The sequence below is a fragment of the Gekko japonicus genome, unplaced genomic scaffold (genome assembly GCF_001447785.1).
Source record: "Gekko japonicus isolate JY-2015 unplaced genomic scaffold, Gekko_japonicus_V1.1 scaffold864, whole genome shotgun sequence".
NCBI lineage: Eukaryota > Metazoa > Chordata > Lepidosauria > Squamata > Gekkonidae > Gekko > Gekko japonicus.
Genome location: NW_015166449.1, coordinates 71,058 through 84,599, shown reverse-complemented (window position 1 = coordinate 84,599; position 13,542 = coordinate 71,058). Strand labels below are relative to the sequence as shown.

At 51.1% G+C, this 13,542-nt stretch overlaps 2 protein-coding genes across 2 annotated transcripts in view; one reads left to right on the top strand and one right to left on the bottom strand.

The window, feature by feature from the left end:
• UBAP1L (ubiquitin associated protein 1 like) overlaps positions 1-6,334 on the top strand; it is a 22,667-nt gene extending 16,333 nt beyond the window's left edge. The window contains exons 4-6 of the mRNA XM_015412010.1: positions 3-80; positions 4,359-4,457; positions 5,882-6,334. Coding sequence (XP_015267496.1) covers positions 3-80; positions 4,359-4,457; positions 5,882-6,016 — 312 coding nt within the window. The 3' untranslated portion in view covers positions 6,017-6,334. The remainder of the gene's footprint in view (positions 1-2; positions 81-4,358; positions 4,458-5,881) is intronic.
• Positions 6,335-11,094: 4,760 nt separating this feature from the next.
• KBTBD13 (kelch repeat and BTB (POZ) domain containing 13) lies at positions 11,095-12,934 on the bottom strand. Its single transcript, XM_015412018.1, has one exon. It carries the CDS (start codon positions 12,815-12,817, stop codon positions 11,456-11,458), a length of 1,362 nt encoding a protein of 453 aa, XP_015267504.1. The 5' UTR covers positions 12,818-12,934; the 3' UTR covers positions 11,095-11,455.
• Between the last annotated feature and the right edge of the window lie 608 nt (positions 12,935-13,542).

Below are 13,542 nucleotides of genomic sequence, written 5' to 3'. Positions count from 1 at the left end.
AGCCCGTTTTAGCCTTGGGTTATCCGATCCGCAGGGCCATCCTGGCGCTCCAGAAGACCGGGAAGCAAAGCCTGGGGCAGGTTAGTTGGGCTTGTATAGCGGGAGGGGGGGGCACGGGGACTCGGCCGGTATCGAGAAACAGCAGAGGTGGCCCTGATGATAAACAAGCAATTGTTGTTGTTTACCAGCCCCGCTGGATCAGAGCACTGGAAGCCCATCTAGTCCCCCATCCCGTCTTGCACGGTAGCCGACCAGTTCCTCTGGAGGGCCAGCCAAAGGGCACAGAGGCCAGGACTTTCCCCTGACCTTTCCTCCTGGCACTGGGATTCAGAGACTGACTGCTTTTAAAGGTGGAGGTTCCCTTTAGTCACCAGGGCTAGTAGCCCCCGATAGACCAGTCCTCCATAAATCTGTCTAATCCCCTTTTGAAGCCTTATATGTTAAGAACATAAGAGACGCCAATGTTGGATCAGGTCAAAGGCCCATCTAGTCCGACACTCTGTCACACAGTGGCCAAAAATACCAGGTGCCATCAGTAGGTCCACTAGTGGGGCCAGGACACTAGAAGCCCTCCCACTGTTGGCCCCCCCAAGCACCAAGAAGACAGAGCATCACTTGCCCCAGAGCCCCTATCTATACCTTGTGGCTAATAGCCACTGATGGACCTCTGCTCCATATGCCTATCTAATTCCCTTTTGAAGCCGTCCATGCTTGTAGCCGCCTCCACCACCTCCTGTGGCAGTGAATTCCATGTGTGAATCACACTTTGGGTGAAGAAGTACTTCCTTTTATCCGTTCTAACCCGACCGCTCAGCAATTTCATGGAGTGCCCACGAGTTCTTGTATTGTGAGAAAGGGAGAAAAGTACCTCTTTCTCTACCTGCTCTTTCCCATGCATAATCTTATAAACCTCGATCATGTCACCCCTCAGCTGTCATTTCTCCAAGCTAAAGAGCCCCAAGCGCCTTAACCTTTCCTCATAGGGAAAGTGTTCCAACCCTTTTATCATTCGAGTTGCCCTTTTCTGCACTTTTTCCAAAGCTATAATCTCCTTTTTAAGGTGCGGTGACCAGAACTGCACACAGTATTCCAAATGAGGTCTCACCATTGATTTATATAGGGGCATTATGATATTGGCTGATCTGTTTTCAATACCCTTCCTAATAATCCCCAGCATAGCATTGGCCTTCTTTATTGCAGTCACACACTGTCTCGACATTTTCAGTGAGTTATCAACTACGACTCCAAGATCTCTCTCTTGATCAGTCTCTGCCAGTTCAGACCCCATCAATGTGTATTTACCAGTTGACGGCAGAGGTGTTCTCAGCCAAATGGTGCTGTCCGAAGTTATCCTTTGGGGACAAATAAATATAGCTGGGGAGCAGTGTTCCCTCTAAGCTGAGTTAGTGTGAGCTAGCTCACAGTTTTTTAGCCTCCGGCTCACACATTTTTGCCTTAGCTCAGGAAGGGAGGGCTCCAGAGCAAACCAATTGATGCAGGAGCCAAATCGCTCGCTCACAACTTTAATGCCAGCAGCTCACAAAGTGGAATTTTTGCTCACAAGACTCCACAGCTTAGAGGGAGCTCACGCTCAAGGCCAATCAAGCCCAGCTTTGTGTCGCTGGTTCCCCTGAGAACCTCGTAAGCAGGATACGGGGCCAGTGGCCTTTGCCTGTCCTTAGAGCTGGAAAGCAGAAGTCCCCTGGTGAATGCGGAGATTCCTATGCGTTTTGATGCATCGGTTTCGTTCCCCTCCCCTTTTTTTGAAAAAAGCAATCTGATCTGCTGCCCGTCACTGCACCTCGCAGCAGTGAGTTCCAAAGGTTGTGTGCGTTAAGAGCCACTCGGCGTTTCCCCACTATTTGTCTGGATGATCACCAGCGAGACGGGTCAGTCCCCTTTCCATTTTGCAGAGCCGACGCGAGGCTCCTCCAGTGCAACTGGGCCTCTCGAGGAAGGGAGTTTGGTGCCAGTCTTTAATGTGCCGGTACAGAATCATGTCTTTTGTGCGCCGTGGATGTTTTTGTAAGCCGAGCTGATTATAGATCTTTACTCATCTCACGCCTGCTTTTGCTTGGGGAACAGCACGTTGGCTATTTTGGGGACGCCCCCTGGGAATTGGGCTGTCCGTGTTCCAAGAACAATGGGGAAAGGCCGAAAATAGCTCATTGCTCCAGCAGCAACCGTGGCCCAGTTGCTTCTTGTGGGGAGGGCAAAGAGTTGCGCTCGGTGTTCATGCACACAAATGCCTATGTGCCTTCCTCCCTGGACAATCCTCAACAGAGTTACTCCTTTCTAAGTCTGCTCAATTCGATGCCCTTAGAAAGGTGTAACGCTGTTTAGGATTGCACCATCAATGCCCGAGGGTGATTCACCTACCCACTCACCCAGCCCCCACCATGCCACCCTAAATCTGAAGATGTTTTCGGGAGCTGCCAGACCTGGGAGAAGAGAGAGGCCTCCACAAACTCCATCATTTGGGCTGCATCTCGCTAATATAGGGGTCCTCAACCTTTTTTCAGCCTGTGGGAGCCTTTGGAATTCTGACACAGGGCAATAGACACTGTCACAAAATGGCTGCCAGAGTGGGTGGAGCCAATCACAAAATGGATGCTGCCGGAGGCGGAGCTGACCCCAAAATGTCAGGGATTGGGTTGATATATCACTCTAACAGGAAGTCTTCAACACTTCAGGCAGAGACTGTTTAGCAGGGTGCTTTTTAATCTACACAGCCAATCAGAAGCCCCGCTGGCATAAGCTCCGCCCAGCCCCACGCCTGGAAAGGTTTTGGTGAGGACCCCTGGTCTCATACACCTTGCCATCCTCTGTTTCAGGATCGGGTGATAGATTTTTGAAAACAAGAACAAGATCCATGGCACACCTTTTATTAGGACCAACCAGGCTGACCCAAAGGGTTGTGCGTTGGAGTTTGCACGGAGCAATACAGCCGTTTGCAGCTCTGGGGTAGATTTTTGTTGGCCTTGGTTCCCGACTCTGCTGTCAGGTTCCCTGCACCTCCAGAGAAAAAGGGCTTTTGGAAACCTTCCTCCAAAGGTTGGCTGGTGGTGATGTTTTCCACCCACGGAGAATAAAGCACTCATAGATGGTTATCTTGACAAGGGAACTGTGGTCATCTCTACTGTTGCCAGGGTCGTTTTAATTAGATGGAATTATGATTCCAAGGAAATCTGGATGGGATGTTAGGAGGGGAGGGAGGAACAAGAGACCAATTAAATTTGCGCTCTAATGTGCCGCTTGGACTGTGGGGAAAGAACCGTAAGGGCATCAGAAGAGCCGTGTTGGATCAGACCAGTGGTCCATCTAGGCCAGCTTCCTGGTCCACACCGTGGCCAACCACTTGCCCCGGAGGGCCAAGCAAACAACTGAAAGAGGCCGAGGCCTTCTTTCACCTTCTGTTGCCTCCTAGCCCTTGGTTTCAAAGGTTGACTGCCTCCGAATATGGAGGCTCTGCTGATATAGCTGTTGGAATTCCAGTCTGTTCCCTTTCCGCCGCAAAAAAACCCTCCCCCCACATATAAGCCTCAAATTTTCAGCTGAACGATGAGTTCTTGAAGCGATTGAGGCATTTCCTGCACCCAATGAGAACTAGTCATGGGCGGGAGGGTGTTAATTATTGAAATGTCTGTTTCTCTCGATGCTGGGGTAGAGAAGGTAGAGAAAGAAGTACTTTTATCCCTTTCTCACAGTACAAGAACTCGTGGGCACTCCATGAATAGTGAGCAGTAGAGAGACAGAGAAAAGGAAGTCCTTCTTCTTCACCCAAAGAGAAATTAACACATGGGCTGATTTCGCACTAGAGCTGCCTCGATGTTGCGTGGCCGTTTGCCCTGATACTATTGGTCAATTTCACACCCGAAGCTGCGGGGCTGCATTTTGACTCGCGGCTTTGCCCGATTTCCCCCACAGTTTCGTGATCCTGGTTTTTTGAGCCCTTCTTGCAGAGTGGCTGATCTTTGCTTCTCAGAAGGGCCAGTTCAGTAGGGTTTTTTTGGAGGGGGGGTGGGCAGAGAGTACCCAGGGGGTCCCCTCCTCTGCCCACCGCGGGGCCCCTGTTTGCTCCCTCTTCCCACCCACTCACCTGCCCGGGCACACGGCAGGGAGCATGGGTGTCAGAGCACTGCAAAGCGGAAGAGGGAAAGGCACCCCAGCGTATGGGAGGACCCCGCCAGGAGACCTGCACCCCAGCAACTGCTCCGCCTCAGCATGTGCAGACGCCAGCCCTGCTTCTCGGTCTCCTTCATGGAGGCTGACCAGGTTGTCCGAAGGACTGGTACCTTCCCAAGGAGATGGCTCGGCGCCGAGTCTGATTCGCCTCCCCCTTTGTCACCCCTTGACAGTTTCTCAGTTACCTCAGTGCCTGCGACAAACTGCTGAAACAAGGCTACGACGAAGCACAAGTGGAGGAGGCCATGGAAATGTTCCAGAACTCTGAGAAGGTCAGGAGCTGGGGGGGAGGGGTCAGACATCAGTTTCGCAGGGGCCCTCGGCCAGGCGAGGTTGCCAGCTCCCGGTTCAGAAATACCTGGAGATTTGAGGGTGGAGAAGACAACCTCCAAAGGAAGTTTAGAAAACTAGTAAAGGGCCAAAAGTTAAACACAAAAGTTTAGACAAAAGTACATGTGTTCATTTCAAAAACATATACAAACCTTGTAGGGTCCCAAATAAAGCCTTATAAAGTAATCGAGGTGACAAATGCACAAAGAAGCCATATATGACCAGACATGTTTCAGCCCACAAGAGCCTTCTTCAGAGGTCAAATAGTATGGAATATAACATGCAGCAAAGCCCCTGTTACACTTGTAAGACAGCAAACCATTGATATAGGACCAAAACAGGAATGTTCCAATCTGGAATTGAATGACACGCAAACAGAAAATTTGTTTCTGGGGCCACAAATGTATCTGGCCTTGTATCAGAAGCAATTAGATATATTGGAGATAGCAGGGGTCATTTCGTAGAAAAAGAGGTGCAGGAGCTCATTAGCATAACTTATTAGCATAACTTGTTTGCATGTGCCACACTCCCTGACATCACCAGAAGTGTGTCAGAAGGCAACATCCACCGCTTAGGCTCCACTAGACTGTTTTGGATTGCTAGCTGTTGGGGGGGGGGACATGCAGATCTGTCCTCACAGAGGAGGGAGAGCTTCTACCTGAATAAAACTTGGTCTTAAAGGTGCCACTGGACTGTTTTGGATTGCTAGCTGGAGGGGGGGGGATGCGCCGATCTGCCCTCACAGAGGAGGGAGAGCTTGTACCTGAAGGTGGGACGGAACGGGGGCTCTGCAACTTACCTGGCTGCTTCTTGCTCTTTGTGGCCTGACTGAGGGCTGCTGGGAGCAGGGGGCGAGGCTTGTTGCATGTGCCCACCCCCTGGACTCCTTACTGCCTGAGCATAACTGTTAGTCTTCTGCCGGGGTCATTTGAGGCCGGAGCGTGCCGGAGCGCCGCTCTGGCAGCCCAGGAGCGGGCACAAATGGCAAGCCTCACCCCCATTTTTCCCCAAGCTCCTTTCCTCTAGAGTCGTGCCACCTTTCCACTGTATTCTATGTATTCTATTGTATTCTCTTCGCTCCCCCCCCCCCAGCCTGCCTTGGGGAAGGGAAGGGGGAGACTTTTGAAGATGCCTCCCCCCCTTTTGCTTCCCCTTCTGACATCACTTCCGGTGATCTCGGGGGGCGTGGTATATGCTAATGAGCTATTATGCTAATAGCCTGTTAGATATGCTAATGAGCTCCTGCAGCTCTTTTTCTGCAAAATGACCCCTGGATGCCTGATCTTGTCCAACAGCTGGGGGGGAACCCGTAGTGTTTTCCCCTCCCCGTTCGTTCGTTTAACTTTCCCTCTGCTCTTAATTGCAGGCCGCAGAGTTCCTTCATCTCCTGGCCCGGTTCAACGACATGGGCTTCCAGCAAGCGGACATCAAAGAGGTCCTCCTCCTGTGTGAGAACCAGGGCGATAACGCGCTGGAGGAGCTCATGACCCGCGCCCAGTGAACTTCCTGCTGGCCTCCAGGTGATCCCGGGAAGGAGCAGAAGAACGCGTCGCGGACTGCTGCGTGTCGGGCTTAATGGGAAATGTGTTGAACCTAAGACAGTAAGAGCTGCCCCACTGGACCAGGCAATGACCGCCTGGTCTAGCACTCCACTTCCCGCTGTCAAGAGCCAGTTGTTCCTGGGACGGGCCTGAGCTAGAAGGTGACCACCCATCATCGGACTCCCCCGCCTCCCCGCCGCGGCATCTGACACTCTGAAATTCTGGTTGCCTGCTCCGGGTTGGGAAATCCCTGGAGATTTGGGGGGTGGAGCCTGAGAAGGACAGGGTTTGGGGAGGGGCTGCAATGGGGTATAGTGTAAGGTTGCCAACCTCCAGGTGGGGCCTGGGGATTTCCCATTTTTACAACTGATCTCCAGCTGACAGAAATCAGCTCCCCTGGAGAAAGCGGAATATGGGGCCGTGCGACAAAGCCATCCCATGGTCAATGCTCCCTCTAAGCTGTGGAGTCTTGTGAGCAAAAATTCTACTTTGTGAGCTCCTGGCATGAAAGTTGTGAGCGAGTGATTTGGCTCCTGCATAAATCCATTTGCTCCGGAGCCCTCCTTCCTGAGCTAAGACAAAAATGTGTGAGCTGGAGGCTAAAAAACTGTGAGCTGGCTCAGACGAACTCAGCTTAGAGGGCACGCTGCCCATGGTTCTGCTCAGTCCTCATGCATAGACAGCATCTAGGAAGACAGAGGATGCGTGATCCACACACACACACACTGAAAGAGCCCCCCCCCTTTCCTTTTGCACGCACCCCGGAACTCTCCACGTTGGTACTCTCAATTTTGGTCAGACTGGGAGAATTGCGGCAATTCGGTGTGCGGCTCCTTTTAGCCAGCTGCAAGCGATTTTAAAAATGAGAAACAGAGAGCGTTCTCAAGGGGCAGATGTAATTCTTTATTCCTTCCCCGTCCAACCTCCACCAGTGAATGAGTTACTGTCCTCTTTCTTGAGATTAGGGCTATTTAATATCTGCTTCGAGGCTGGCCGATTCAGCCAAATAAAAAGTATCCGTGTCTTGTATGCAGGGAGAAAGGGGCAACGTTGTCCCCTATTCAGCCTGGAGGTAGTGAAGGAAAACAAACATCCATTGTGAGTCCTGTAGGTACTTGAGACAGTGTGGTGTCTTTTTCTTCTCCAATAAAATGGCTTATGCCAAAGGACTGGTGAGTGTGATCTTTCAAGTTTTGGCAAAAGATGGGCTGGAGACCAGAGGCATGATCTAGCCAAACTGAAGACCAGAGGCATGATCTAGTGCTTCTAAACTCCATTGATGTAAAAGGGTCAATTAAACACGTGCTTCGAATGGCCCAAGCAAAGCAGGATCTGTAACGTTTTATCTGGGGTGGGAAGTCTTCATAAACTAGCAGCAATTTCTAGTTTTTTAGCCGCTGTAGATTTTCCGGGCTGTATGGACATGGTCTTGGCATTGTAGGACCTGACATTTCGCCAGCAGCTGTGACTGGCATCCTCAAAGGTATAACACAGAAAGGCTACAAGAGAATGACTCAGACCTACCCCACCTTCCTGAGTAGATATAAATTACCTGCTTACCATTTTCCTTCTCACCTTGACACAGAGGTGTCCATCTTTCTGTGTTATACCTCTGAGGATGCCTCTGAGGCGCCTTTAAGACCAACAAAGTTTCTATTCAAGGTATAGGCTTTCATGTGCAAGCACAAATTGTTCTTTTTCATCCTTTGTACAGCTTCCTGATGAGGACTGATATCTTTTTTTTTTTTTAAATAAACCCTATGCTGTTTCATGCTTCCTTTGGAACCTCAAAGGAGCATCTGTATCGAGGCTCTAGTAACATGGGGCTGCATTTAATCAAGTAAAAGGCAGATGGTTAATCAACGGAAACGTCTTTAATCACCGAACAGAACCAGTTAAAATATTCAAGGCCTCAATGCATTCACATTGCAAAGTCTCCACAAGGAAACAGACTTGCGGTCAGAAGAATCCTGAAGTATACAAAGAAGAAGAGTTGGTTTATAATATCCCGCTATTGTCTACCTTAAAGGTAAAGGTTCCCTTGCTCGAAAGCCAGTCGAATCCGACTCTAGGGTTGCGGTGCTCATCTCCATTTCAAAGCCGAAGACGTTTCCGTGGTCATGTGGCCGGCATGACTAAACACCAAGGCGCACGGAATGCTGTTACCTTCCCACCAAAGTGGTACCTGTTTATCCCACCAAAGTGGTACCTGTTTATCTACTTGCCATTTCTTGCTTTTGAACTGCTAGGTTGGCAGGAGCTGGAACTAGAAATGGGAGCTCACTCCATCATGCGGCACCCGGGTCTCGAACTACTGAAGTACTGACCTTCCACAGCCTGCAGTTCAGCGTCTTAACCACTTGAGCCACTGCATCTCCTATTCTACCTTCTTAAAAGTTGCTTTCAATCGCCTTCCCCTCCTCTCCCCACAACAGGCACCTTGTGAGGTAGGTGGGGCTGGGAGAGTTCCAAGAGAATGGCGACTGGCCCCAAGTCACCCTGCAGACTTCACAGAGAGGAGTGGGGAATCAAACCCTGTTCTCCAGATTAGAGTCCGACGTTCTTAACCACGACACCCGCATGTGCTACAAATCCATATCACTTCAATACCTTTTTAAACCCTACCGACTTTCCCATAGAGAAGCCAAGGAATTGTAATTCTGTGAGAATTCCCAGATAGTCTTCCCTTTGCAGAACTATTTATATATTCTTTAACTTCATTTATACCCCACTGTTCTCTCCGAGGGGGGAGCCAAGGTGGCGTACTCTCCTCCATTTTATTCTCGGAACATCAACCCTGTGAGGTAGGCTGAGAAAGTGTGACTGGCCCAAGGTCACCCAGCCAACTTCCGTGGCAAAGCGGAGATTCAAACCTGGTTCTCCCGAATCCTGGTCTGACACTAACCAGTACACCAAGTCGGCTCTACACACCGAGCTGGCTGTCTACAACGCCCAAAGCTTCCTAGCAAAGACGGAAGGATAATCAAACTAGTTTTAAAAACTGTGATGGGAGCGTCGCCCTTGTTGGCGGCACACTGCCGAAAGCCTGTCGATCCCCCCAACCGGAGAACAAATGCCCCAGAGTTATTCAAGCGGTGTTTGCAAGCCACAATCCGATCCAGCGGTCCTTGCAGGAAAAAAAACCAGTCTAGAGCTGCAAGCTGTTTTTACAACTCGCCTTTGGGGAGCCGAGCTGACCAGACCTTTAAGGAAAGGTTCACAACTACACGGGTGGGAGAAAAGAGAGGGGTTAGCAAAGGGGACGGTTACGTTACTGCTTTGCAGAGGCTGTGCGTAACATTAATGAGTCATTAAAAAGCACCATCTGAATGTCATTAAGAATTATTGGATGTGGGGAGGGGGGGTCCAAAATAGTTTTCTGCATATGTTCAGCCTGGGCATTCATGCTGCGGCTCCGTCTGAGTGTTTATAATCACGCCACTCGTATTCCCCTGACGAGGGTCTATTTATACTCCATCTCGGCCTTGGTTGCTGGGAACCTAAAACACACACAACTTGTTTACGGGATGGCTGGAGACGGAGAGCGCGGTCCTATTCAGCGACGCTCCACTGAGATGAATGGACTTTGGATGGAGTAACCCTGCAAGGATCGCATTGTACGATGGCTACTAAGCGTAGCAGATCTGTTAGCCTTGCCGAGTTCGGGTTGGGAAATCCCTGGAGATTTGGGGTGGGGCCTGGGGAGAGACCTCCATGGGGTTATAATGCCATGAAGATCACCCTCCAGAGTACCGGCTTCCTCCAGGGGAACAGATCTCTGCGCTCTGGAGGTCAGTTGGAATTCCGGGAGATCTCCAGGTCCCATCTTGAAGTTGCCGACTGTAGCTCTGTGAGAAATGGCACCACACTGCAATGCAGTGTTCCCTCTAAGCTGAGATAGTGTGAGCCAGCTCACAGTTTTTTAGCCTCCGGTTCACACATTTTTTGTCTTCGCTCGGGAAGGAGGGCTCCAGAGCAAACCGATTTATGCAGCAGCCAAATTGCCAGTAGCTCACAAAGTAGAGTTTTTGCTCACAAGACTCCACAGCTTAGAGGGAGCATTGCCGGTGAGTGCTTTCTTTGAAACACTTCAGAAGTGTTCCTAAGCGAGTCTACTTGGAGGTAAGTCTCCGTTTATTCGGTGAGGCTTACTTTCTGGAAAGTGTTCTTAGGAGACCAACCTTCACGGTGCATTCAAGTCCCAATGCTGCAAAGGCGTGGTCGATTTTCTTTGGATTTTTTTCCCTTTAAAAAATACATTCTCAAAAATGCACTCCGATTGTAGACAAATAATTTGCATCAGCATTGATTTATTGAGGACACCCATAGGGTTGCCAATCTCCAGGTGGGGCCTGGAGATCTCCCAGAATTACAACTGATCGCCAGGCGACAGAGATTGGTTCCCCTAAGAAAATGCCTGTTTTGGAGGATGGCCTTTATGGCATTCTACCCCACTTGGCTTTCTCCCCTCTCCAAACCCGGCTGTCCACAGATTTCGTCCCTGAATCTCCAGGAACTTCCCAAACCAGAGCTGGCAACCCTACGACCTAAAACGTTTCCCAACCAGATGTTAACACTGAGGCAGTCCAGTGTGGAAAATGAGAGCGAGCTCAATCTGTTGGAACCCTGAACAGAGGAGATGATGGTAGACCAGAACTCATATGGAGGCCCCAACCGGTGAATACACCATAACTCTGGGCTCCTGATGAGCCTGCAACGCCTTCATTGAGTCCAGCCAAGTGCCAATTCCCTTTGGCCATTCTTGGCAGCTGCCATAGCTGGTAGGAAGGGGAAGGTGACCCTCTAGATAAGTATTCTGCTGCCGACAACTGGTTCCTTCTGCTTGCCTCTAGCTACTAAGCCTCAACAGCCTTGGCCAAAGCGGAGGACCTACTACATACGTAAAGGCCACCAAATCGCAACCGATTTATGGCAACCCAGCAAGGGGGCTTTCAAGGCGAGCGAGAGGCAGAGGTGGTTTGCCACCGCCTTCCTCTGCAGAGTCTTCCTTGGTGGCTTCCCACCCAAGTACTGACCCTGCCGAGCTTCCGAGATCTGATGAGATCGGGCGATACCGTGACACCTTCCTTCCCGGAACACCTACTAGTTCAAGTAAAAAAACACACGCGTGGAATGACCATTGTTCGAGACCCACAGAACTAGGAACCTGTTCACAGGAGTCAGAACATCAGGTCTTGCAAACACTGCACTGGGGGTCACCCCGAAGCCACCTCTTTTCGAGGTTCTGCTGTCTCAGAAGCCACAAGGAGAATCTGTCCAAACCAGGGTCAAATTTTTGCTGTACCTCTGGAGCCCTAGGAAAGGAAAGAGAAACCATGAGCGTCTTGTCCATGGATGAGAAGTCAGACGTCTCTATACGCGAGAACGATCCGGAGAGCTTAAGTCGCAATGCTGTGATCGGTTCTCGGAAGCCGGAGAAGGAAAGTCTGAAGAGAACCGCTTCTTGGAAATCCAGCCTTCTCCTTTTTGAATTTCCACGTATTCTCGTCTATGCTGTACAGCAGCGTTAGCATCTTGTTGACGGTGTAAACCGTGTCCCCCTTGACGACAGCCGTGAAAAGGGCCCCTTTGCTGTTCATGTACTGCCCCGGCAAAGATGTCCATTGCTTAGTGGTGAGGTTGAAACAGTCAATCACGCACCGCAGGAAGTCGTCAAAGGGCCCGTTCCTCATGATGTAGAGATTGTCCCTGTGGGCCACCATACAATGGCCGTAGCTCTGAGGCCTGTTGAGGGTTGAGACGGGAAGCCATTCGTCCTTCCGATGCTCGTATTCATAGATGATGGTGGTGTCCAGGGGCTTCCATAAGCAAACAAAGATGCGCCCCATCGCTTGGGCGCAGGGGGCTGCAGCTGTTGGCTGGGGCAGGTCAGAGACGAAACTCCAAGCGTTGGTGGACATGTTGAACTTCTCCACCGACTTCAGCGGGGTCTTCTCAAACTCCCCACCGATGGCGTACAGGTCGTCTCCGTGGGCCATCAGCGTGACATCGTAGCGGAGCTGCTGAGGGCTGGAGAACTCGCTCCAGGTGTCCGTCGTGGCGTCGTAGCAGAAGCTGTGGTCCACGATTTGCTTGTTGTAACCGTGGACCCCGCCCACAATGTAAATCTTGTTATCCGTCATGGCCATGCCGGCGAGGAAGGTGCTGGCCCTCAGCGGTAAACAGGAGAGCGTCCTCCAGGTGTTGCTCTCCTCGTCCAGGTAGCAGATGGTTCGCGAGAGGTCCTCCAAGAACTCAAAAGTGGGCGTGTGGGCTCCCACGGCCACAAAGGTGCTGGGGATAAGGGACTCGACGTAATCCAGAAGTTCTGAAGAGAGGCAGTCCAGGTACTCTTCTAGGTCAGAATAACTGTCCCTTATGTACAGCGCGGCACTGTGGAAGAGATCCAGAAGTCCAAACATGGCCGCCGCTTGGTACAGGATGATGCAGTTATCAGAATTGATGGAGCTGATCAGATATCGAGCCATGGCCTTGACCTGCAGGAAGGCGGCGCACTCCACCGCCCGGAGGTTCTCCTCGCAGCCCAGCGTAGGGTAACCCCCCTCTAGGATTTTCAACATGATGAGGAAACCCGTGGCGCTCAGATCCCGGATCCGGATCTCTTTCTGCGTGCTCTCTTTCATGCCGGACTGGAAGAGGGCGCGGAAGTATTCGCTGTGTTCCACCAGAAGAGCTTTGTCCACAAAGAAGACCTCTTCTTCTACCTGGACCTGCACCCGCTCCGTAAGGTGCGACTGCATGGTCAAGCCGAGGGCCGGATGGGTTGCCGGGGTCTCCTTCTGTTCCTTGGTCTGCCAGCGGGAACGCAAGCGGAGACCAGCGTGCCCTTCGGGGGATGTCCGTGCCGCTTCTGCCTTTCTGCATCTGCTCCGGCAGCTAAGGAGCTGCAAAGTTTGTAGTATACATTCTTTCATCTAAAGATAGCCGGGGTCCACGTGACGTGGGCGGCCAACAACATGAGCAGCAAGCGGGTCTTTCCAAAGGCAACTTGCAATCTGATCTCTGCAGCGTTTGGCTCCAGTACAGAAAAGGTGCCAGAACTAAGCTGATCACTTGAGGTCTCTCAATTAAAGGGAAATGCACTGGGTGGGAAACACCCTCCAGAGAATCAAGAAATGCAGGAGGAGGTGACCAGAGGAAGGAGAGTTGCCAACTACCAGGTGGGGCCTGGAGATCTCCTGAAATTACAACTGAACTCCAGACAACAGGGGTCAATATTAGCCCGTGGGCACTCCATGAAATTGCTGAGCAGTCGGGTCAGAACAGATAAAAGGTCCTTCTTCACCCTAAGAGTGATTAACACATGGAATTCACTGCCGCAGGAGGTGGTGGCGGCTACAAGCATGGACGGCTTCAAGAGGGAATTAGATAAGCATCTGGAGCAGAGGTCCATCAGTGGCTATTAGCCACAAGGTATAGATAGGAACTCTCGATCTGGGGCAAGTGGTGCTCTGTATTATTGGTG

What these genes read in the sequence shown, in the direction of transcription:
- KBTBD13 (XM_015412018.1), bottom strand. Translation starts at nt 12,817, where the DNA reads ATGCAGTCGCACCTTACGGAGCGGGTGCAGGTCCAGGTAGAAGAAGAG.